General features: G+C 35.9%; 1 protein-coding gene across 3 annotated transcripts in view; it reads right to left on the bottom strand.

The window, feature by feature from the left end:
* Nucleotides 1–239: 239 nt before the first annotated feature.
* The window catches only part of USP33 (ubiquitin specific peptidase 33), a 37,894-nt gene continuing 11,460 nt past the window's right edge, over nt 240–26,673 (bottom strand). Inside the window, exons 5-24 of one of the 3 annotated variants that reach the window (XM_059854061.1) lie at nt 26,509–26,661; nt 25,230–25,329; nt 22,256–22,325; nt 20,915–21,028; nt 20,170–20,248; nt 17,672–18,092; nt 17,127–17,267; nt 15,552–15,664; nt 14,355–14,527; nt 14,149–14,219; nt 13,547–13,580; nt 12,720–12,765; nt 11,882–12,062; nt 10,516–10,642; nt 9,028–9,197; nt 7,590–7,671; nt 6,185–6,293; nt 4,464–4,566; nt 3,684–3,752; nt 240–1,438 (exon numbers count right to left, since the gene is read on the bottom strand). In XM_059854061.1, the coding sequence (XP_059710044.1) occupies nt 1,281–1,438; nt 3,684–3,752; nt 4,464–4,566; nt 6,185–6,293; nt 7,590–7,671; nt 9,028–9,197; nt 10,516–10,642; nt 11,882–12,062; nt 12,720–12,765; nt 13,547–13,580; nt 14,149–14,219; nt 14,355–14,527; nt 15,552–15,664; nt 17,127–17,267; nt 17,672–18,092; nt 20,170–20,248; nt 20,915–21,028; nt 22,256–22,325; nt 25,230–25,329; nt 26,509–26,661 (2,514 nt within the window). In that variant the 3' untranslated portion in view covers nt 240–1,280. Of the gene's footprint in view, nt 1,439–3,683; nt 3,753–4,463; nt 4,567–6,184; nt 6,294–7,589; nt 7,672–9,027; nt 9,198–10,515; nt 10,643–11,881; nt 12,063–12,719; nt 12,766–13,546; nt 13,581–14,148; nt 14,253–14,354; nt 14,528–15,551; nt 15,665–17,126; nt 17,268–17,671; nt 18,093–20,169; nt 20,249–20,914; nt 21,029–22,255; nt 22,326–25,229; nt 25,330–26,508; nt 26,662–26,673 lie in introns of all 3 variants that reach the window. The other 2 variants (XM_059854060.1, XM_059854059.1) reach the window with 2 other exon arrangements.

The following is a 26,673-nucleotide window of genomic DNA, read 5'->3' on the forward strand; positions in this document are numbered from 1 at the left end:
TAGAATAGCATGAAGTCCTACAAACCAATATGTTTTTAAACTACATATAAAATTATTCAGAGGAATGTTATGTCAGCATTTTCTTACTTTGGAACTAGAACTGTCAACATCATTGTCTAAACTTAAAATGGTCAAAAAATATAATTGTATGGGTGTGAGAGCAGTACCACAGCATTACTTCAAAAGTTTCTGTATTTATATAATAAATGAAAAACATCTAGGAAAGCTCCCCCCGCCTATTCCACAGTTAATTTTGGTTTTTTTATTGATCCAGTCTTGAATAATGCTGCTTATTTGGTAACAATATCAGGCAAAAACATGAGCAAGTGTCATTCTGCATTCCAATATGAATCATTCAATAAAGTTTTGCAATATATACATTTTATCCAGCTTCTGACATTAAAGGTCATCATGCCAATGAAAATTCTTAACAATACAATAAAATCCTTCAAATATAAATGCTTACGAATGTAATTCAAGAGACCAGACAATTTAATTTTCTGAAATTTATATCACTCATATCCATAATAATTTTACATTTCACACTTCATGCTCTCAAATGTTACCCTAGAGAAGACTAAATCTTTTTGCCACATCTACTATTAAAGACACTAGCCAGGTTAGAGTTACAGAAGACTATAATAAGATGTAAAATTTAGTAGTAATAAGTTATGACATTTGCTGACTAAACCATTATTCAGTCTACCCTAATGTTTGAGCCACTCAAATACAATAAGTATTTGGATGTTATATACTACCCACTTCATATACTTACAGTGCAAAGTAAAAGACAATTTTTCCTGAGCATTTAGGAAATGAAAATCCTTTTTCTTTATGTTTGATTACAGTCCATTTAAAATATACTCCTCACATACCTAGGCTTGTCAAGACTGTACAATTAAGACAGGCAAAAGTTTGTAGATATCAGAAGCCCAATCAGGAATCAGAAGGGTTACTGAACATCTCTAAAATTTTTCCCTGTTTTTCAAGTCTAAGGATATAATAGGATTTTGAGCTTTAGCAAAAAATTCAGAAATTACATTTTTCCCATGGACCAAACATTCCAAAATGTACAAACCACATGCCTTCCAAAACAGATAAACAAACAGTCGCTATTTAAACAAATTGCAATGCATATTTCAACTTACTATTCGGTAGTAAATGTAATGCCCAGTGAGCTGTGCCTCCAACAGAGATAAGAGAATAAAACTTTTAGGAATGTGTTTTGGGCATTTTGTAAGGAAGCTGGATTCCTTACAAGTTCATCTTTTCCTCAATAGCTACAGACCATGAGTTTCTAATTCAATCTTATCTTCTGTTTGCAATATATCAGGTTCTACTGGAGGAACAGGTGGTCTGAGTATAATCTCTGGACCTCCACCATATATTGACTGAAGGAAATTCCATGTTTCTTCTGATATTTGTCCAGAATCTGCACCTGAAAAATTTTAAACATTTAATTACTATTTAGAATAATTATTTAATGAATTAAGTCCAGAACAGATACAAAAAGGAAAAAAAAATCCAGATTAAAATTTAAAACTGTAAGCATCCAGATCCAAATTTAACACCATAACATTTATTTTTGCTTTATCTTGCACCAGCTGCCAAACCCAATTACCTGTTTTGTGTTAGTTTCGTACTTCTTGATTCTTACAACTATCCACTCTAAATTATGCAGTAATTGCAGAAAACACATGAAAATTCTACGATAAACATCTTATCTAATATCTACCAATCAAGCTCACAGCCAGTAAATCTTGGGACTCAGGAAACAATGATTCATATTATTATAAGGACATGCAGTCACATCAATTACACAGTAAAGTTCAAGGACTCAAGAGTCTTGCTTCATCAGAGAAACTAATATTGATAGTAAAGAATAAAAGTATGAGAAGCACAGTGAAATTTCCCAGAGACGAAGGATTATTATTAGGATCATAACAGCTTCAGCAATGCTCCTGTAGCACTGATGGGTCAGCCTGGTTTCGTTCATTGATTAAAGTCTCTGCTTATGATACCATTGCTCTGGCTAGAGGTCTCTCTCCCGTCTCAAGCCAACATCCAACAAGCATTTCTGATTGTCCACAACTTTTTACAGTGGCAAAGACAAGATGCATCAGCACATCTCCCCTCTAGGTTTCAATACAAGGATCTGTCTGCTACTGAGTGATTTCGTCACATTAACTCACAGAGAGGTCACATTTCTGTTCTACCAGAATAAGCCTCCTCTTCTTTTAGCAAATCAAAACCCTGCTTGACAGCTAGTTTCCCCTGACAGTCTTACTAGACATTATCAATTTGTCTTGTTAAGCCTTGTTTCAGCACCCTCATGCTTTAAAAAAAAGGAAGTCAGCACTATAAACTTCTCCTTCTACCTCCTGTACTTCTCTGTCCTTGTCACCTGCAGCAGTGGTGCCCACTGTTGAACTTTATCTGTTCAGAGTTTCTAAAGGGGAGGGGTACAAAGAGCTGTATGTTTGTTTAGCTACACTAACTCAACTATGCAAAGCTTTCTCTGAAGTCATCATGCAGATCCCATGCCACTACTAGTGATGTTATGCCTCACTTCTACTCTCTTAGCTTTAGGCTCTCAAGCAACGACTCCATCTCTGCAGGCACAGGAGTGAATCTTCACTCACTCATGCAGATTGCAGCCAGTCAGGTTAAACTGAACAGGCACAGTGAACTCAGACACTGGATCACAGAAATGTGTAGTACTGGACCCTATTTAGAGGCATTCCCACCTCTTACAAGTTATGAGAAAGATTTTCTACATCCTATACATCTTTATTTCTACCCAAGCTCTAATTTGTACCAATGTAGCTGAAAGTAAACCAACAATTGGCTAATTTGCTTCAATTTTGATTAAATTTCAAATTCATTCAATTAACTAAATCATTAAAATGCACTAAAAAACTCATGAGTGCCAAAACTCATTGTTTTTAAAATACACTATTGGCATTCTATAATTGGTGAGATTTCTTGGTATATGTAGTGTATGCTGAGGCATTAAGCAAAACTGGGAAAAAAATCCAGTTAAATAAACGTTAATCTTATTGATGCAGATTCTTCTTTTAGGCTGAGCTGCAATGAATTTAAAGCTTCCTAGCAAGTCTAAAGACTTTCTAAAGCAGGTCATATAAGAATGTTTTCCTCTGTATCTATGAATTCCAAATAAATGGTATCTAGCATTTAACTGAAGAATAATTAGGAAATCTGTATCTTTGCAAAAACTCCTCTAATCTGCAATGTACAATATCAAATGACTTGCAGAAAAATGAGCAACAGATTTTATGTACAGTGTTTTTCTCTCTCTGTGAGATGTTTTTCTATCCAAATTAGGTTACAAGATTCAAATAACTTCATACAGATATAGAACAGTCTTCCAATTTTGTTAAGAAAACCCCCATCAAACCAAATGATACAAAGCCAAAGCACACTTTCTCCATTTTTAAAGTACTCTTGAAACACCTCCTACACTCTCAACTGCACTTGGATTAGTCTATTGCATATAGTAATTCTTCATTTTAAGAATAAAATAATTACCCAAAAATGGGCACAACACAGATTAATTAGAAACTGCCATTCATTTTATTGTAATAACAAATAAGTTTTTAAAAATCATAAATTTTCCAAGCTTCCAGCAAATGCAAAAAGCTGCAGCAATATCAGACACCTACCTTGTTTTAGCACAGTGCTGCCACATTTTGTTACTGCAATCTTAGCATTATCAATGGGGCCAGGAGGATCTAGTGCAAGAGAAAAATTATTAAAATTGGGAGAGTGGAAAACAAACAGCAGGTTGGAGGTTCTATTTTCAAAGGAAAGGAAAAACAGATAATTTGTTTACTGCTTGTTCTTCTACTGCTTAACAGTACATTCTAAGTTGTTAAAAGCTAATCACATTTTAATTAAGAGCAAGTTTTCCAAAGCATTCCTGATTACAGTTAAGTCTTCAAGCAACATAAAGCACAAATTAATCCTAACTCTTACCCTTACCAAAGCTGTCCCAGAGCAGACTCTGACAAGACTGTAGAACATTTTATCAGTTTCCATTTTAAAACAGTTAAACTGACATCAGTACAGTTGCTACTGAGCTATCTGAGTTTACATTTGACAAGGTCACACTTCCTCCAGAAGCTGCAGCATCATCTATCAGTTTGCACAACAAAATCCATTCCCCCTTGTACTTAGATCCAATTTTCCAGCTGCCACTAACAGCAAACATCTTGCAAACAAGCAACATTCTTTCCAACACTATCCCATTATCCCATTGCTGTAAATTATTTTACTATGTTCTGTAACCTGGATGTATTTGTAACCTATAAAACCTGAGTCTTAGATGTTTAAGAGCTTTCGTTGCCTTGGCTATCTGCCCTTCCTACAGTTTTCAACCAAAGCAGAAACAAACAACAATACAACAGAAGATTACCTATAGTTTGAAATGGAGCACAACTTACCACTGTCTTTACCCTTTACAAAGCCTTCCCATTCTCTGAACCAGTGCATGCTGATGCAGTAAAAGGTTGATGGAGATTCTTCTTCTTGGAATGCTCTATTAAGCTACAAGGAAAAAAAAAATCTGTTTTTTTTGCCCTTTCATTTCTTTAAACTACTGAATTCTTTGAACCACTGTACTAACACCATAATATTATACTGTAACAGAACATTTTAAAGAATCACTGACCATAAAAACAGTAAACACCTGGTGAACACCCAAAATGAGATTCTGATGCAGTGGTAGCCTTCATATTAAAAGCTGATTTACTATTTAGTTGAGAAATTACTTTTATTTCCTGAAAACAGTAATAAGTTCTTCTTAAACAAAAGAGCTTAGTCTTCAACTACTAATAGATAATTAATGTGAAGGCTGAACTTTCAAGTAGCAAAAAAAGCACAGATCTTATTTTTGTAAAACAAAATAGTGTTTTGAAATTTTTTTTCCATAATTTTATGAAAAGTTCTTTGTGTGATGAACTGTTTCTTCATCTGTGTTTGTTTTTCCTCAAGTATTTTGAGCAGATGGCACTACAATTCCAAGCAAGGCACAGTGAACTAATACACTGGGACTTGTCATGACTTACAGATCTTTTGCAATGTTATGAAGAAACAAGCAAAAGTCACTTAAACCTTTAAACCATTATCTTTTTAGCTCTGTAATAACACAGCTACACTTCCCCTTTGAAGTCATAAACCTAAAGCATCAACACAACTTCTTAAGGTTTCATATACACTAAGTGTTGCAATCATTCCCTAAAGCCATCTTTATAGAGAACAATAGAATTTTCTGTGTACTAACCAGAAACAACACTTACACAACAGTGCATATATAATCACTGCTTTTACTGAGAAGACACTGACTGCTAAAGCAAATAGGGTTGACTCAATGTTATTAATAATAATTTCTATCCCATGGTAATCCAGAGTTATGAAAATTCCTAAAAATTTTAGAAAAACATGGAAAAGATGACAATCTCTGAAGCGTGATTAAAGGATAAACAGAACTGAAAAAACAGAGTCAGTTCTATTTTTCTTCCTTTCATGAGTTGAGATAGCAGAAATGGAACTCCAGTATCTCTGCACTTATTTTCACTGAAAACTTCAAAACACATTTTTGGTTTAAGAACATCAAAATCATTACCACTACTTATTTTACCATTCAGACTCAAGCAAATAATCCTCTAACCAGGGAAAATACAGTAGCTCCTTGATATTAATTTTACAGATCCATTACAATATTAACATATTTACTTCACACTGAATTACTTACGTTTGTTTGTGTTTCTAATTCCTTTTTTTTAAATTAGGACTAATGATTATCATTAAATTTTTCTTGGCACAGCATTATTGCACTTAAACCTTATCAGACTGCACAGAACAGACCACTGGCAGTGTATAAAGAACAACTGCTCACATGGCTGTTTCCATACTATAAAAAAGCAATTTAAGAAAAACACAAAAAATTTTCTCTAAGTACATTTTCACGTAAGCAGTTATCTGGGATTTCACAAGAACATTACTGCTGCCATTAGGAGAGATGGGGTGGTATATAGGTATAGAGATATTTAATGAAGTCCATTTGTTACAGGAATCCCTTAAGCAATTCTAGGAATCCCTTGGGTCTAGTCATGAATGTCAGGTGTTGGTCAGCAGCAGAATGGATAAGTGTTTACTTTTTTACCCGTATAAACATTTCCAATTCATTTTTCCTTCTTTTTTCAATTCTTTCAGACTCTATTTGGCAGGTGTGACAAACATACAGATGGTTAACAGCTGGTCCTCCTCCGTATCTGCAGTAAAAGTAAAAAACCCCAAACAATCAGCCTTGTGGGAAACATCATGTAAAAAGATCATGCACCTGCAGACGTGGCAAATGTCAGTCTGAACAGAAGGCTGTCACATGTCAGTCACAGTGATGCCAAAAAGCCATAGTTTATTTTCTTAGTAATATTCTGTTCCCCATCCTAAGACCATCTTGCAAGTTCTGACTGCCTCATGCCAGTACAAACCATCTCAAACTCAGCTGCATCACAGACTTCAGAAGGAGCTGCTATGGTTAGAACACGTCAGTGAGCAAGTATTGTTCTATATACACCAGGTGTGATTTTACCCAAGGCCTTTAAGAAACAACCTATGGAAATTCCAGCCAGTTCTGTCTTAAACATGTTCCTCCATCCCACTGCAGACTCTTTGTTAGCTTTGCTACCTCCCTGACCCCAGCCTCTATTTTTATAGTCTTGTTCTTAATACGTTATTCTTGACCCTTCCCTCAGGTTTTTCTTGTGTGAAATTACATCCATGGAAGTCTGCAGGGGCACTGCTCCTGAGAATGCTATTTTTGCATACACAGAACAGATAATGGAAGAAAAATCCAGTACATATAGAAAAGGGAAATAACCTGCAAATACCATTGTTTTTATTTTTTACTTGTGTGCACCAAAATTTTAAAACATCAATAAAAAACTCCCCAAACCCTTAGATGTATTGTTCAGGTGGCAGGAAATTAACAGCTAAAAAATTATTTAATGCAAGTGGAATACAGAGTGTTGAAAGCCATCAGCAAAGCTCCTCTGCAGCTTTTTGTTACTTTAGAATAAGGCATAGCTTGTAAGAATTCCTGCTTTGTAAGCAAGCATTCAAACCTGACTGACATTAAAGTGTGGGGCAGTAACACAGAACACTCAGATATAAGTTATTTTGAAGCAGTACTGGCAGCTGAGGCTATGGATTCAAAGCCAACATAAAAGAAAAGCTGTCTGCAGCCAACAAGAGAACAGGAAGCTGATACAGAGAGCTCTTTCAAAAAACCTCTGCAAAGCGTACTTTTGCTGACCTACTTTGTGTTATTTCATATACACATGTTTATTGCTTTAATATTGAAGTACTACCCCAATAACACACTACTCTATGCAGTCTTTTACTTTGCATAAGGAAATGATATAAATTGGCTGTTTGCAGCCCCTTCACTCAGCTGGGTGCCCAGAGGGCTGTCTTTTTCCTGAGCCACTAATTCTGAAGTCTGATGCTGCTGCTTGGCTCTCAAACTGTATCACTGGATTTTTTTCCAATTACAGTTCCAAACTTACCTGCTATACAGATTGTCCCATATATTCTGAGGTAGCATTACAACGAGGTCCTCTATGAAGTTAGCTTTGTGTGGAGGAACACCTGCAGAAGGAACAAACAATCCCCCCCAAACAATGAAAAAACACTTGTGGATTTTAGTGAGGGGAGGAAACCATGTTAGAAGTCCATAAATAAATAAAAAATAGAACCTTTCAATGAATTCAAAGAAATGACCTGAAATAAATTTTACCTAGGCATAATCTATAAATGTATTTAGACACCACTGATTTTAGTCTTTTATGAGGCTGAAAAGCTTATAAAAAGCAGAAGCTAACTAACTATATGAATGGTTGAAATTAAAGGGCTAGAATCCATTTTACATAATGAGTTCAAAAAGCTTCTTAAGGTATACAGTTAAAATGGCAGGATGATTAAATATCTTGATGATGCATGCAAACACAAACTATCTACTCAAAATTCACTTTTTGCTGCAGACCTTTTGGAATTACTTCAAACAGCATGAATACTTGAGAGCAGAGAAATTTTGAGGAAGGCAGAAATAGAGGGGCTTGCAGAATTAGAAGTGCTGAGGTGAAGCACATGGTAAACAACAGTGGACTATGCAGGAATTCTTGGCAACAGAGAAAATCAAGTACTTGGGCACTTGTACATCAAGAGTCATCTGCTGCAGCCCTGCAGAGGGAAAGCCAAAGGGCTCACAGGTACCCTGCAGATGGCTACAGGGACACAATCATGCTGTGTAAAAATTTTGGTTCAGCAATAGTGGCAGCACCTCCATCTTCCAATCTATTGCAATTGTATTTTTATTAGAAAATAGGTACTACATAGTAATGATTTCTTGGATTGTTAGCATTCTAATATGGGTATTTCCCCAAATGTGTTTTGCTTACTGCAATGGTCTTATTTTTTTTTTTTTAACATATAGCACAAGGTAAAATTTTTATGCTCCTATACAAAATACACAGAATTACTACTTGATTTTCACACTGCTATGCACTGGATACTCTGCATCAGATCAATTTCTTCCAAAGCAGCTTTCAAACCTTCTCACTGCTTATAGCCCTAAGCTGAGAAAATAATTTCAATTTGCAGATGAAAGTATTAAGGATGATGATATAGTGACAGGATTTTTTAAAATGTGTATATACATGTTCAAGAAGCAAGCAGACAAGAGGAACTGTTCCTTTTAAGAATCAAGACAGTTTAAAACCAAAATCAAATGTGCAGAGAAAAAAAAATAGGACACTTCACATAGTATAATTTCTACTTAGTCAGCTACTAAAATAAGAAAGAATTTACTTAGAAGTTATAATTTACCAAAGAAGTTATAATATGAACTTAGTATAGTCAAATTCCTTGAATTAAAACAAGTATTCACCACTGTTATAGCTAGAAGTTGACAAATTATTCTTGAATGATTCACAGTTACAGTCTCACCTCCATGCATACAGAGAAAGTCATTATTTGAAATTGGTCCTGGCTCTGCAAAAGTCTTGAATTTATTTAACCACTGCCTGGAAACATAGAACTGCAGAAGACTTGGTTCCATCATATTCAGTAGCCCTGATATCCTCCGTCTCTCTCTCTGTGCTTCTTCACTGCTCTTTCTATTACAGAAACAGAAATCATTAAACAAATACAGATCCTTGTCTACAGTGCAGATTACTTTGTGAAAAGAAAACTCTGCCTGCAAGTAAATTACCTGGGCCTTGCCTGTACTTCCCAGCTTGCACAGCCTAAGAAAGCAAACAGTTGGGCTTCCAGACAGAAGCCAACTGTGCTGCAGAGGTGTTAACAGCGCCCAAGGGCTGAGCCCATCTGCTCAGTTCCTCTCTGCAGTGTTTGAGATAAAGCTTTGCAAACTGCACTCCTGGCCAGGTGTTCCTTCCTTACCTTCACAAGTAGGGTTACACAGTAAGCAGATCAGGAAATTCCCCTACTTTTCCTGTATCCTCCTACTTTTCTCACTGTAAACTGGAAGTAACTCTGCTCTCGCGTTTTAGATGGAATAGAATTTCTCTTCTCCAAGCCAGTAGAAGTCTTTTGTGGATATATTCTTTTTAAAAGCCATATTTTATTAATGCTATTCTTTTCTTATTTATTTGAATATGTTAACCCACAATCAAAGATTTAGTGTTTTTTTCTTGGCAATAATGCATGACTTCCAAATTCCTTCTAAAAGGCCCACTAAGTGAGACTCATGGGCTCCATTTGAACAGTGACAGGCGGGAGTGCTCCTAATGAAAATTCAAACAAACATTCTCAGAACACATCTCGTTTTTTATGCAACCCTGACACAATGTATTTTCCAGCCAACTTTTAGTGGAAATTTGATCTTAGTACCAGAAATTTAAAATCTGAACACTGAGTTGCTTTTATTATCTCAAGCGCAAAAGTTCCCTAGACTGAAGATGGTAATAACATGACTTCTCACCTTTCATTTAAATTCTCAGGAAGAGAATAGCCTATAAATAGCATTAAATTAAATGCATAATAAAATGGATTAAATTACAATACAGTAAAACCTCTATTGTCCAAAGTCTTTATTAGATGGATGGGATGTAGGACAATTTCAGTTAGAACCCTAACAGTTAAAAACTTTCTGTGTGCAAAACCTCCCTGTGTGCAGAATTCCCTTCCTCTAACTGAAAATAAGGTGGCTAGTTCTTAATTGATGCTTAAAGCTTTCTTACTATGCAGATTTCATTTTCATTTTAACATAAATACTTTAGCTCTTACAGAGCAAGTGTTAAGGACATAACTGAAGGATCAAGTTTTTCTCTAGCATAGGCTTTTCTCATTGGTCAAATTCTTCCATTATAATTCTCACGGGGCAGCTGCTTCTGAAAGCTGCCCAATGGCTTAAAAAGTTATTTACATACATGACTCATAGGGGTATGATTGTACTTTTGATGTCTTTCTTACCTGTAGAAGAGAACATAAGCTTCTGCATTTTGCACTGTGGATTCTGATACTTCTGTGACACTCTGGTCATCGAATTCATACCACAAGTTATTTAAATTGTTGCGACAATAAGCTATATAATGTCCACCTAGGGTGCAGGAAGCAAGAGTTATCAAAGTGTCTAGAGCTGCCCATTTTACTCTGTAACACATGAAAAAGACCTAAGTCATAAAAAATCCCCCAAGTATTAAATGGGAGAAACAGAATCCTTAGCAGATATGACTTTGAAATTAACTTCTCTCAAAGTCAACATCAGCTTTATTTTTTTAATTTCTATTAGCTAGTGGCGAGTTGAACACTACTTTCAGCACATTCCTGCACTCTTTAAGCAGCATGTTGTTTAATACAGTCCTGAACCACGACATTCAGAGTAAGATTGTCTGAACAATTTACCCTTGTCAGTTCCCACAACAAACTCTTTTCAAAACTTTGTATGCTTTATAATAGGAAGTAGCACAGATATGGAACAGCTACATGATACCACAATCATAACAAACTGTGTTTCAAAGACTATTCTTAATAGATTTTAAATTATTACTATTTTTGAATTAATATTTAACTGCTAATAAGTAAATAATCAAATATCTGCTAGACTGATTACGTGAAGCACACCTTAGCAAGAACTCAATGGAAGTTGAAAAACTATCCAGTAAAACAAAAATAAAGGGGAAAAAAATTCAAACAATGGATACTTTAAGTCTGAGAAGCATGAGGGGGTACCTTCCATAAAAATCTATATAGTTTCTGGCTTAAACGTTTTTTTCTCCTATTTTCCAAATCTTATAAATACTGAAATCATCTAGGCAGAAATTACCTCAACAGACAGCAATAAGATGTTTATTCAGCTACTCATCATTACCACAAATAGCAGTTACCACCTGTTCTGGGGTTAAATGGCAGCGATCATCCAAAAGAACATATTTTTAAAAAATTACTGGTATCTCTGTAGTGCTTGGTAAACAGTTTCCAAATATTAAAGCACTGACATAAACAGCAGTTATGTAGAGCAGCTGATCAACTGGTCATCTGCTGGCAACATTATTTGTACATTTATGTTGTTCAACAGTTTTCTTACTTAATATTTCTAGACCTGTTAATTTTTTTCCACCTTCAATTTTATTTAGGTGCACCATGTAATTTCAAAGACGTGCCAGCTCTTTCAGAGCAAGCCTTAAATCTTCAGGATCAAGGTAAAAATCACAGCATTCATCTCCCACATTCTAATTACCACTGTTTATCTCTTTACCCTTCAGTATATAGTTATCATCCTTGAAGAAGAGTGCTCATGTACCAACTGCAAAGATAAAACAATCAAGCTCATACTCACTGCTGGCAGTTCCATGGTGGCAGATGACAGACAGCAGATCGTAAGTCACGATTTGAGCTGGACTGTCCTTTGCAAGGAAAGGCTGAAGATCAAGGCCTTCCAAGGGAAAGGACACATGGGTCCCAATTTTTGTGGAAAACATGAGTTCATGTCTAAATCTTTTGAGATGAATGCACAGAATCTGCAAGGATTGACAGATTCAGTCAAGAACTATACATGCTATTTGATATTAAATACCTAAAAACTGTGTGCACCCTCTTTTCCTTTCATAATCTCAAAAATAATAGTTTTCCCTATGACTTCAAGCATATTAATGGGCTCTGTGTTTTAATCAGCTGTGGCTACTAACATTGATGTAGCACTGAAAAATGTACCTTTTCTCAATGCACATACTGCTCAACCTTGTAATGAGGGACACCAATTCCTCCTGATTATAGCAGGTATCGACTCATGCACTGAAGTGTAAGACTGGATTACTTTAAATGCAAAGTTACAAATGTTACTAGAGAAAAGCTTTCCACTCTGGCTGTGGTGTTTAATTCTGTGACCTACAGTATAAACAGCAGTATATATACTAACACAGAATAGAAATGCTGGTACTGCCTGCAGACCACCTGTAATAACATAGGGAAATCCCATTCCTACACTTGTCATGTACAAGATTCATTTTCTTATAGGGTGAACAACCACGTTGCTCACATTCTTAACAAATGCCAATATAAAGGTAGACTTCCATCACACAGCATTATAAACACAATTTACTCTGTGCAACTCATTTACTCTTACCACATTCCTAATAAGGCAGAAAAAGTCTTTAAAGTGCATATTGTAACAGTACCTCAGGAAATTTTTGCACTTTGCAGAATTTCACTCCATTTCTTAACCTAAGCAAAGGAAAAACCAAACCAAAACAACCAATAATTAATTCTGAAAAGGTTTTACTTTATTGCACTAGATCAGCAAAAGCCTAAGCTGAACATTGCATTAGTAAACCCAAAATATTTCTGGAATGTAGACTAGACATGGAGTAGCCAAAACGATACAAACAATGATGGTTCATAAAACAAGACAATCTGTAATGCTGAAAAATTCAAAACAGCAAGTACAATCAAGTCCCAACTAGCTAACAGTTTCTCTTAACATAGAAGAAAAAAACTGAGGCTTCATGAAAGCTCATTATCCAGCAAAAGACAAAAGAAATGAACTAAGTTTACTTCTAAGAAATTGTCTACAGTGCATACAAGAAGGAATAACACTCCTGTAGCATAAAGGGCTTCAAGCAGTCTTCAGACCACTTCTGTTTCCTGGTTCTTTAGTATTTAAAGCCATAGTTTATTTATTTAACACACCTTAGAGACCTACTGCATATCAAGGGAAAGCTGCTAGTATTAGAGGGCTAAGAGCATTTATTTTGTCAAACAAAACCAATTTACATCTAAATTGAAAGGGCAACAGAAAGAATTAAGTACATGTGGTAGGGTCAATTGGTGCTTCCTTGGGAAGTATTCCTTGGGAATACTGAATTTCTGACAGTTGGAACACAAGGTCATATCAAAAGATGAACAGCATTGGAACATACCCAACAGAAATAAATGTCTCTTGACTAACAGAAACAGTAAAACCTCAAATTAAGACAAAGTAAAACAAAGGTAAAAGCCAGCTTACTTTTTACACCTTCCACAGCTGTACATGTTATCACCTGCAAACATCAGGGAGAAGAAAACCATCATTCTCTAAATCCAAACAGTTATCCTTTAAGTGTGTACATTTGATAGAAAAAAGTGTCAAGGGAATTTAGGTTGCATTCAATATTTAGCAGTCATAATAGTGTTGACATAGCAACTACAGGAGAGGTTCTTAGGTTTTATGTCTTCAACTATGAAGCAGTAGAGTATAATCTGAAGAGGCAATGCTATATAATTTAAAAGGGAAATAATTTACTATGTCCAAATTGAGGTTATGAGAATGAATATTAATATAGTGGGTTTGAAATTTTTATGAGCCTTTGGTTGATACAATTTCACTAAACCAAATTCAGACTGACTTGACATTTCTAAAGCAGCTTTCATAGGCATTTATCTCAAATACTCAGTTGAATGAGAAGCTTACCTTTCTGAAATGAATGATCCCAAATGAACAAGGACTGTATTACCCCTTAACAGGTGGCCTCTGCTTAACTGTATTAAGCTAAGAAGATATTAATCATCTCATTGTGAAAGGAGGAAAAAAAACACAGGAGAAACATGTTCAGGAAATTAACCTCTTACCCTTGAGCTCATCTCTGGCGAAAAAGGCAGCAAGACAATCTTGTAAGGTTACAACTGGACCCCAAAACCAGCTAGGAACACATGAGACAACAAACCTGAAACATCATTGACAGAAAAGAAAGAAAACCAACAAATGTTCTGCCAGAAGAGCAGAAACTAGAATTTCAAAATAGATAATTGAATCAAACAAGGTAAATATTATTTACCTTTTGAAGTATTCCATAAAAAAGGCTATCCATCCCTGGGGGGCATATGCTTCTCCACATGACCCGGCCTTGACTAGAGATGTCTGATGACTTGCAGAATGGAGTTTAGCAAGATCTTCCTTACCTGGAATAGGCAAGGACAGATCCTGAAAGGTCTCCAGGGTTACAGACAGCTAAGGAAGAAAATAAATAAAACACAGTAGAGTTAAGCTTGAGGGGAAATGGTTAATTAAACTGAATTCTGTACAATTCACTAGTAACTATCAAGTCACTGTATAACTGAAAATTCCACTAGGTAGGAAATTATTATAAAAAAGCACATTAACAAGAATTCATTTTCTAAAAAAGAGGAACCAAAAAATAACATTTTAGAATGAACTTGCACATTGTTAGCACTGAAACATTTTTTTAGGTCATTATTACTTTTCTTCATATCAGTCATACAAAGCACTATGATTTTTGCTTCAGGCTGTGTTACACAAAATCATTTCAGAAATCTTCAGCCCATTGTTTCCACAGTATTTTACTCTGACATTATATTGACCTGATGTAACTGGACTCACTACAAGGGAGACCCACCTGTGCATTTTCTTGCTCCTATGCCTCATTTAGTGATCACATAGTCACAGACTTAACATCAAACATATTTTAGAAATTTTTGCTTGTTTTTTGAACTTGTTCACCCAAGGGCAACTTCAGAAAGCAGCTTATGATTCATATAATTGCAAAAGTTAGTGTCTTTACTTGGATTTTTTGAAAGACCTTATTTTGTTAGTTTCAATCTATCTGATAAGACAGTTACAGCACTATATTAGATCACTGTCTTTTCTTTGAAACATTAGGTACCTGAGAACTTAAGACAGCAGCATGTATGCATTAGGATAGTCAGAGCATTGTTAAAAACTAATGAGACCTAAATGAAGTTGAAGAGTAAGCTTCTCTCTTCATCCTTGCTGTAAACCAATTCTCAAAATGTTTTTTTTCAGCTCTGAGTAAATATTCAGCTCAATGAATACAAGCTATTCTAAACACAAAGTGCTGGTAGTAGTCACTATTATAATTTCAGAGAACGAGTATGAAACACCCCAACCTTCTGAGGAAATCTGCCACAAAAGAATATAAAGTTATCAGAGAATGACTGCATTCATGAAGCAGTAAGAAAAGAACATATTAAAAGCCAGAACTTTCTCTTCTTACCCGATCACAGGTCAAGCACTGGACTGAACTTATTATAGTCCCATCAAATATATCAGAGATAACACTCCTGTACTTCTTGCGCTTCTTCCTTTTTGGTGACGATACCGTTGAAACTATAAAATGACAAAAGTAAAATACTGCAGTAAGGCAAAGTATAGTGGATTCTGACTACACTTCAGCTTTGTGTAATATAATTAGAAGTCTCATGTTCAGAGTTAAATTATGAGCCAAGCCCTGTTTTCTATTTACTAAATATTTCTTAGGAATTACAAGATCACATTACTGCCATTATGGGCAATTGATATGAGCTCCTCAAGCAGCTGAGGACAGCCACCAGAAACATTTGTCTCTGTAAGTAAAACTCAAACTGTCAGTCTTGATGTCTTCAGCCTATTGCTACATGATGGATTTCTCTTGGCAGGAATCCCCCAAGGTATAAAAAGGAACATTTTATTTGACACTTAATTTGATCAGATCTTCTTAGGAAGTTTCAACCATGCTGGGCTGAAGAGCAGCATCACAAGGTTACTGTATCACAACACTGATGACAGAGGATTGAAGCAGACTAAAGGTACAACTGGAGTCCAGCCTAACAGCTGCTTATTAAAAAACCCCAGGTCTCTCAACCTCTCCTGGGCAAGCACCAGTGACCGAGCACCTCCTCTGGTTGTCTAAAACCCTCCTGTAATGGTGAAGCCAAAAGTGGAAACAGTAGCACAGATGCAGCATCAAAGCTGCTGAACAAACAAACCAAGGAGGTCAATGATTTAAGTCCATTAAATCACTGTCAGGCAACACCAACGCTAAAGCATTAAAAAGATAACATGAATGTTCAGAACTTATCTGCACAGGCTATTGAATGAAGCAGGATCGTAATATTAAAGTTGTATTTGGTTTTTGATTTGGTTTGGTGCAATGCCTTAAAAGCATGCTCTGAAAGACAAACCCTACTTAAAGTAATCTACTGTTAGACAAATCAGGGAAAATAAAATTATATATTGTTCCTCATGCCCTAAAGCAGCACTGTCTTATATGTAAAAGCAGTAGAAGTCTAAACATTGCAGATGCTCATAAATGCATCCTGCTGCAGTGCCGAAAGAAATACTCAGCACTTCAGGGACATAAACTACCATGAAGCAGCCAGCACTTACAGGTTTATCTACAGTGCAATTACCCTTCGCTCCTTAAATCTTAATTGACTAAAATAGTGGTTTACTGAACTTCTGCTGAAGCTTATTCTCTGGAGAGCATTAGTACCTTTAGTGATACTAACTTCTCATACCTTTCTCTTCTCTCTAAACTGGTGCAATTGAGAAAATTGTCTAAAAATTATATTCTGCCTTCCTAAAATAGAGGCAAATACTATTCATGCTTCAAAAGAATCAGAAGATTATAGAAATACGGGAAATAATCTTGCATGTCCAGCTTATATAACACTCCCTTCTCCCAACCAGAAACAGAGCTAAAAGCCCCTTAGGAACAACCCTGCATTGTTACACAAGACACAAAAAACACAATGAGAACTATAATATGGGGTAATTCAGTACCAGGAAGGAGAAAATAAAGAGATTGTACCTTTTTTGTGGACTTGTGCCAGTGAAGAGCACGATGGGAATGATTTTGGAGGACTGTTTGATAAGCGTGTATTCATCCCTTCAGCTGAGGATGGTGTTTGGGCAGCAGATATGTCATTCATGTGAACATCATTGATGTATTCTGCAATTCAGAGTTGCACAAATTCTGTGAAAAAAATTACTGCAGAATGAACAGACACGGTGGTCATGCAACTTATTCAACCACACTGTCAGGCCACTGGACATTTAGGCATGTAGCACCACTTCAGTTCCTTTGAAGTTAAGAACAAAACAAAAAACCCACTCTTCTGGTTATCTGAAACCTTACCCAGTACAAAGGGTAAGGTTCCCAGTGCCAAGGGAATTAAAATCAAATTCAGAAGACCTAAACTGAAAAACCTAACTAAGTAGGGGACATGGTTTACAAGTAAAACCATCTACTCTATTTGACCTATACCTCTACTACATTCTACAACTCACTTCTACTCCCACAGATATTCTGGCTAAGATTTTGACTATTTCAATTGCACTTTAGCAATGCATTACCTGAGAATCTGCTGTGTATCTGTACTTTGACAGTTCCTTGGTTATTTAAAAATTCAGTGGTCTCTGAAGCAGTGTTTGTGTCTTTTTCCAAGTCTTCCATAGAACTTGCCCGTTTAAGTTTGTTGCTTGATATTTTTTCTTTCTGCCAGTCTTTGGAAGTGACTGAATTGTTATCATCATCCTGAATTAACATGGTTGTTTCTGCAGGATCCTCTAAGACAGGTTTGAAAATTGTGTCATTTTCTGTTTTATCACAGTTACCACAGGATTCACAGGGCTGAAAGCTTAAGTCTGACTGGCTCTTATCTTCTTCCATACTCTCTTCAACACTCATAGGCTGGGCATCTTCCAGTTCTACAACTGGTTCTTTAAGTTCCTCATGAAGCAAATCCATGAGACAACGCAAAAATTCTTGTGCATCCTAGAGTTTGAAAGAAATGTTACTGTATTACTCCATTTTATCTATCTATTACTCTATTTTATTTATATTCACATTAGAAAAGATACAGAGAACTCAAAAGAAAGCTGGCTGTTAATGAAGAATAAAGAAAGTTCCTCTGTCCCAGGTCTAATGTTCAAAACCATTTCATTTCCAGACCATGTATGTTACCTGCATACATTTCTTGCATGTCACAAGTAATCTTTTCATACAAGTTTCCTCCAAAACACTCAAATTCCCAAAATAAATTACTTTAACAACACCAGCAAAAATGCTGCCATAGCTTACTGCAACGATAAATGTAACTCAAGTACCAGCAACATGGTCAGACCCTAGCTCTGCTCGTAGTGGAGCATTTTAGAGATAAAATGCTCCATTAAAATCAACCAAAGCCTTGCTTTCACCGGGTATGAAGTAAAATTACTATGATGTTACTTAGCCTGTCTTTCCAGCGCATCACAATGCCAACAATACTACAATTCTTCTTCTAAAGCCTCAACAAGATTTCACAATATGTTCCCACAAAGAGCTGTAATACTACAAGTCTAATTTGTGTTTGGAAACATCCTGAAAGCCACCAAATTTCATCAATCAGTGCAGCTGCCTGGGCAATAGAAAGTATCCAATAAAGCAGGTATGCAAGAAAACAAAAGCCTCTTGTTGGCAACTACTACTGCTTTTATTTTCTTCTGTTTCCCTTTTTGTATTCTGGTTGTTCATAATAGTAATTTCTGCTGCTCAACATTCCCATCTATCATAGCAATTACTTATTAAGCTCAAAACTGCTGACTACAAAACATTTCTTTTCTTAAAAATCGCAACTTACAGAACTGAGTTTGGATTTGGGTAATGAAAAAAAACCCAGTATGCCTACTTGCTGGCAATCCTTTCACAAAAGGCCAAAATTAACAAAAACATCAAGACACCCATTAAGAGATAAACATTCTTCATTGATCAATGTAATTTTCTCCCTGATGATTGGACATGGCTGCCCAACTTGCCCTAGGAGAGTGCTGGCTATGAAAGCCCTGCTGTATTTTAATTGTTGCCATGAAATCTGCTGAATATGCAACTAAACTATGATCCAAGCCTAACCAGAAAAGGTTCTCATTAAGTGTTGCTCTGCATGGAAAAAGATGTTTTCATCAGCATTCAAAGCTGCAAGAATTAAGTTTCCATACAGTTTCTTTTTGGTTATCAAGGCTGAATTTCTGCTTTTTCAGAAATCTAGGGGGCACCTCAGAAATTCATGAGCAGATTACAGACCATTAAGCTTAGTATTTAAACATTGACTTTACAGCTACATGCAGCAATTGAACACTAAAACATGTGTCCTAATCCTTCACTCCACAAATAGGAAACATAATGGAACCAGCAAAATTCCTGTTAATAAATGCAGATTCCCAGAAGACATTAGTAAGATTCCCAGAAGACATTAGTAAGCTTTTCTAATTACAAGGTTTAAATTTCTCACCTAGTCCTAAAGCTCATAATGAAGTGCTGCACACTGTATGAATGCACCAGTATATTGTATGAAGCAGCAACTGAAGAATGCCTTTCCTACATAACGAACCCTGCCCTTTTATCAAGCTACCAACCTGAGGTTCCCATAACACACAAATGGTGGGGCTTTTTTTCAAGATGCTGAATGGAAACTGCATACTGTGTATTTTTTTTTAAAACATCATTGATAGACATATATTAAAAATCTGTTATATTATTTCTTTATAACATCTTTATTTTTTGGAACTGCTCAAACCTTAGCAGCATTATTTCCCACAAAGGAGAAGTTCAGATGATATTACTTGAATTTTCCTGAAAAAAAAGGAATTATTCTACATTGAAGGCCTTTTGAGAATTTGATAAAAATAAATATAAAACATGACTTAACTACTGATTATTCCATTTCAGATGATCTACATTCAAGTCATATTAACTAAAGTTTATGTTGCATTTATTTTAAACAAATACAGGAAGTAAGGTATCTTAAGCATTATATTTCTGATTAAGAGATAATTTTATGGCTTAGGTAGATTTAAAAAACATCAGAAAGTTTTACCTGTTGAGAGTAGCCTCGAAACATTGGATTAACAGTTTTAATTCCTTGAAATAAACCAGTAGGAACAACAGATCCAGGCCTAAAAAAAAAGTTTTGAATATATAAACACTGAAAAAGAAAGCATTTAAAAAGATTTTTTTATCTTTACTGGTATCATACCAGAACACCGATAATATTAATCTTAAAAAAACCATAATTTTGGCATTGAATTATTAACTACACGATTTTTAAAAACCTGTCACCCAACTGAAAACAGTAACTGTATCAGGCCTTTTATGGCACATTTCTTGTCAGACAGATGACAGATCAGACATACTCTTGGCTCTGTGCACAATTACTGTTTCTTTACCTTTGTATTACATTTTGTAGTATTTTCTTAGCTAGATATTACACAAATTCTATATAAGAAAATAAGAGAAACTGATAAAACATTGATATGGAAAGAATGACACAAAGAGGATAAAGTAGCTAAATATTTTAGATGTATTTCTGGCAAATATAAAAATTTTTAAGAGCTTAATGCTTGTAATCCAATCTATTTCTTGTCCTATCTTTGGTATGTCTGAAAAAGAACAGGTTATAAGGAGTGCTTAAGCCCTGCAAGTCAGTCTTTCCTTCCTAATTTTTTTTAAGAGGAATTCTGTGAACACATAAAATAAAAATTAGAAACCTAGGGCAGATTAATGCATTCCTCATGACTCTGGAATTTATTTATTATCATTTCATCACCAAAGTGATTTAATACCTGCTTTTGTGCCAGAGTTCTGTCATCAGCTTGAGGTAACTTTTACAAATTGCAGGTTTCTTATCTGTTCGGGCTAAGCCCCCGCAGTCAAGAAAAAAGTGCGTCAAAGGTGGGCTGAATAAAAAGAAGAAAACGGTAATTTTTTCAGGTTGTTAAAATACAAGAGGAAATCTGCATTTCATACAGGATTATATCGTAAGAGTAATGCAATTCCACTTCCTACATTCTTAAACGCTGCAACCAAACATTTCCTGGTAGGACAACTTCAGCAGTACAGCCATGCTGCTCCTCCAATGTGCTCTGACATTTCTCAAAGCACCAGAATTGTCTAGTGGGATTCAAACTGAAGGCAATTCCTACAAGCTGTCACAGAAGTACACACATACCACTCCAGCAACCCTCACCACCACCTAATCCATAAACACCATTCCAAACAAATACTTTCTCTAGAATCCAACAGTGCCACAAGATGTATGCAGGCAAATAATTTATACTTAAATGATTATTTCATGCAGTGTTGCCAACTCACATACTCTCTCCTCTCCTTCAACCCTCATGTACATTGGACCCATTTCTCTCAAGAAAGGCGACACCCGAGCATACATACTTCCAAAATTTGGCATTTCTCAACAGAATATTTTCCTCGTGGTGCCTTTTCCACTTCTTTATCTTCTAGAGAGATCTGCCTCAGTTCTCCTCTCTGTCATCAAAGAGCCTCCACGAGGCCCTTAGCCCTGCCTGCCCTTGGCCTGTGGCTCACAGTGACCCTGTGTGACACCTGCTCAGGACCTGCCATCACCCTGGCACTCCTGCTGCAGGAAGCTTTCCAGCTGGGATACTGTCCCTATCCCTTCCACTTCTGTAGATTTCTTCTTCATGAACCTGTCTAGAATTCCCACAGACGACATGGGATTTTGCACTCCATCATTCTCACCACGACTTAGCACAGAATGCTCCAGAAACATTGTTAGTAACAACTGAACTCTGATCCTAATATCTCTTTTCTTGAATTAAGAGTTTATTCTTATGCATTTCCTTCGCTTTTTCTGCAGCAAAGGAAAAAAAATACAAAGACTAATCCACAAATCCAGTAGCTTTTTTCAGATTTTCTTCTAATTTCTAAAACTGCATATATTCTTATTTAGGAGGCATTAGAACGAAACAGAGAAAAAGCTGAGTGGCCCATATACCATAATAAATTGCTTGCAGTATATAAGACTGAGATTCAACAAATATATGTTCTCTTCCATGGTAGTGCATCTCTCCAAACCCTTTAAGTCCATCTGGGAAAAATGCATGCATAAGCAAATATAAAATTGCAGTAACTATCATTTTCCTTACCAGTTGGAAAGAGCTTGTAAAGCTGCATTCATGTAACAAGTGTTTCCAATATTTTTTAATCCTGTTAGACCTGGAAAACAGAATAAAGACAAATCGGTTAATCCAATAATTCCTAGAAAATATATACTAATCAAAATACTCATGGAACACTTGGGATGCCAATTATAATGCAAAATTGCAACTACAAGAAACATAGGACTCCAAAAGGAATACCAATCTAACCAGAAGTAGTAATTAAGTGTTCTGATCTCAGTTGACTAAAGAACACTTCAGACAAGTGGATTGTATTTCATCTTACTAACTTTTCATGGTTTATGACACCTGCAGATTTTAATTTAAAATATATTTATCAACACCAAAGTTTTACTTCAGCCTAACGACTTACCTGTTCAGTAAAACTGTTGCTATGCTGCATTTGTAACAAATCACATCACCAAAAGCTTCTCTAAGATTTCACTCTTCAGTCCCAAATTCACACTAAATCAGATTATACTCATTCAAAACCTACTCAACGTGTGATTATCCCAGGTTAGTCCTGCAATTAGTCCTATTCTATTCCAATTATATACCTTTATTTTTATTAACAGATTGCTCAATTTAGACTTCCCTACATAGTTTCTTTTCTAAGTCACACTGTTTACATTCTTTACAGATAGTCACATATACCTTTTCCACACACATGAAAGTTACAATTGACATATATTCATTCAATAATTATGAATTATGCTATTCATGGCTACTAAAGCATTGCATTAATTAAGTAATATATCAAAATAAAATTGATTTTGTGTGAGGGAACAGTAACATTTCTAAGCAAAGAATCAGTAAGACCCAAAAATTAAATATCATGACAAACATTCAGCAATCACTACTGATGACTATGCAATTCCTGAAGTCTAGGAACTCTCCTGGTAGTTTTGGCCTATGGCAGAAAAACAAAAGTTACTAATAAAATCTTTCTACATCTGAAAACCACTTGAGTTACTTCAGTTACAATTTCTAATAAACAGGACTTCAAAATTAACTTTTAAAATGTCCTTCTATACATCTGAATGAAAATACAGTCCTGCTTCCTGTATCTGAACATGCATTCCAAACTCTGCTACAAAGAGAACAATTGCTATTATACTGAAATTGGAAAGCAAGACCAGTTAGAGGATTTGATTTTATTTCAGTTTCTTTAGAATCAGCACATACTTCAGGAAGACACTCTCACTGCATTTTTCCAGCCTGTAGTATTGCAAGGAAAGTTTTCAAACAGACTTCTTTTCTTGTGAAGGTATATTCTAATGCTTGCTTCATCAAAAGCATTTCAAAAGAAATTTTAGGAGCAAAGTTAAAACAAAGCTAAAGAAGCTTTCAGCTTGAATAAGCGTCTTAACAGTCACATCATCATTACTGGGAACTTTAATGCAACTCTAATTGTATATTATTACAAGTTAAGCTACATTCCCCAAAATATTAATAGTACAAGAAGAGATAAAAATATACAAAAATACACATCGGTGGGAGAAATTAACTAGGAATAGAACACATGGTGTAATGATGTAAGGGCAGATGGCAAATTGGTGGGGTGGTGTCACATCCTGTAAGGCTGTGCCAGACAACAGAAGGGACAAGGCAGGTTTTCTGACCAATGCCAGCAGACTTAGGAGAGGGAAAGCCGGTAGTAGCTGAGTGAAGGAGAAATGAGACCCATTGCTGCGGTTTAACTCCAGCCAGCAACTCAACGCCCCAGAGCAGCTCACTCACTCACTCCCTAATGCTGGCATGGGCAGGGAATTGAAAAAATGAGAAAAATTATGGGTTGAGATAAAGGCAATTTAAAGACAGGTGAAGCAAAAGCTGTTTGCACAAGCAAAGCAAAACAAGGCATTCATTCACCACTTCCTCCAGACAGGGAGGTGTTCTGCCATCGCCAGGAAAGCAGGGCTCCATCATGAATAATTGTCACTCGGGAAGACAAACACCCTAACTCTGCAAGTCCCAATCTTCCTTCTTCCTCTCCCAGGATGCCACGCTACAGATTATCCCACTGATCACTTGGGTCAGCTGTCCCAGTTGTGCCCCCTCCCAACTTCTTGTACACCCCCAAACCACTCCCTGGTGGATAGTGTGAGAAACAGAAAAGGTTGACTGTGTGTAAGCCCTGCTAAGCAATAACTGAAACATCTCTATATTATCAACCTGTTTTCAGCACAAATCCAAAAACACAGCCCCACAGCAGCTGCTCAGAAGATAACTAATGCTTGCCCAGCCAAAACTGGCACATGCATAAATTAAAATAACTTTTCTCTCATCCCTGATAGAAAACAAACTGCCTTGACATATGCAATGGTATCTCAAAAATAACAGCTCAACAATCTGCTAGTAATATTTTTCTGAAAAAATGGTACTTAGCAATATTTTCTTTACCATCAAATACACACTAGTTTTTAAAATGATCAGTAATAATTAGAGGCTTTAAAGAAATAGTAATTATTAGGTTCTCTTATGAAATGAAAGATTAAAGCTTCACTGCTTGGGATTAGCTTTACTGTTTAGGATTTCATCACTCTAATTTTCATCTTTACACAACATTTAGTATTAGGGTGGGGTAATCTTCGGTATGAGAAAGTTTGGCAGTGCATGAAATCAATTATGCCAAGGAGAAAACAAATAAGCAAAACACCACACTAGGATACCACAGGCTCAGAAAACGATTATTCAAAATGCAGGAAAGTATTTAAATCAGGAATCTTTTAGGGCAAAGAGGCAAAAAAAAGTAGAACAGATTTTTAAAAACCCTACTTGAACCAGAGTGGCTACAATACCAACTGCACTGAACATTACTCCAACATGCTTTGGCAATAGCCAAACTCAGGCAACAGCCTCTGCCCTGAAGGTAAGAAAGATTGCTGCAAGAAAGGCAAAACTAAAAATAAACAGCTGAGTTGGAGCAGAAAAATAATGCATGGGGTTTTGCCTTTTTTACCTCTGGTCTTCAATTCATCTTCTTCCACTTCTATATCTAAGTCATCAAATACAGCTGCTAATGGAATCTTCAGTGTGGGATTACTGGGTATTTTAAAATCCTTAAAAGGAGGAAAAGAATATTTACTTTAATTCATCACTTCTCCACTTAATTAAGCTTATGTGTAATTTTACCAACAAATCTAGAACAGGAAAATTATGTGAATGTATTTTGAAATCTCACTGCACAGGAGTGAGAACACCAGGATTTCACAGGTACCCTGAGAAGGTTTACTAAGAACTCCCCCATGTTTTTGCTATCAGATCCCAGTGTGATTTTTATAACAACAGCTGAAGAACCAAAGCAAAGCCAGGGATGGCATTTCTTCCCCTGGATAACAAAGCAGCCAGCATGGAAGAGCTAAGGCAGGAGTTATCACCTAAGCTCATGTAGGTGTTTTTGATGTGCCACCAGATGGCTCACTACAGTTAATGAAGACAAATTAAACTCTTGAAAGAAAAATGTACAAATAGAGAAACAAACTAGTAGACAGGTAGCCATTTATTGAATTACAAACTCTTTTTGTGAGCACATAAATAAAAACCCTAAACAAAATGCTTCACAGACTTTGTAAGTTCCACTGATTTTTCTGCATATTATACCTGTTTCCTTGAAAAACTAAAGGTTAAATATAATAGAACAGAAATTCAGAAGTCTGAACTCAGCTTTATATCAAGTGACAAGAATTTTTAGACAACAGAATTTTTTAAATTCCAGTCATGATATTCCAATTGAGCTGCTGGCAGTTTATGAGAAAATGATCAGATTACGTTACTATTAAATACTAAACTTTGAAGTAAATATATTATACAGACTGAAAAACTGCCCATTTTTATGTTCAATCTGTGCACGGCAATCTCTCTTCTACTGCTTTATGTCTCAAGCAGAACACATTTAGAAATACTGTACTTCTACTTGTGACTTTTAACCTAGCTACCTGTCACGTTTATGTAACTACATTACACAAGCAATAAAGAAATAACACTTCTTTTTTCAGCTACAAGCATTATTCCAAATAATTGCAGTGCAACTTTTTCCAAGACAACACTTACCTAAGAAAAAAAGATCAGAGTGAACACTGTTGATGCCGGTAAAGCCAAAAAAGTTTTATGAAAATATAGAGGAATTAACAGAAAGTTCAGCCACAAGAATTGAGGAAAAGTCAGTCTCTCACTTAAGAGAAAACACCATTTTTACTGCAAAACTACAGCTGCCTTTGTTCCCTTAGGTTAAAAAATACCTGCACGCTGTTTTCTTGTGCTTGATGAGACAATCTTGTACTTGGTAGTGGAGAATGAGATCCTAATTTTCTGTCCAGGAATACTTCCTTACTACAGGCGTAACACCAAACACGGAGAGTAGTAAGGTTGACAGTTAGACAGTGCTTTGTCTCCTGAAACAGAAT

This window comes from Haemorhous mexicanus, chromosome 9 (genome assembly GCF_027477595.1).
Source record: "Haemorhous mexicanus isolate bHaeMex1 chromosome 9, bHaeMex1.pri, whole genome shotgun sequence".
Taxonomy (NCBI): domain Eukaryota; kingdom Metazoa; phylum Chordata; class Aves; order Passeriformes; family Fringillidae; genus Haemorhous; species Haemorhous mexicanus.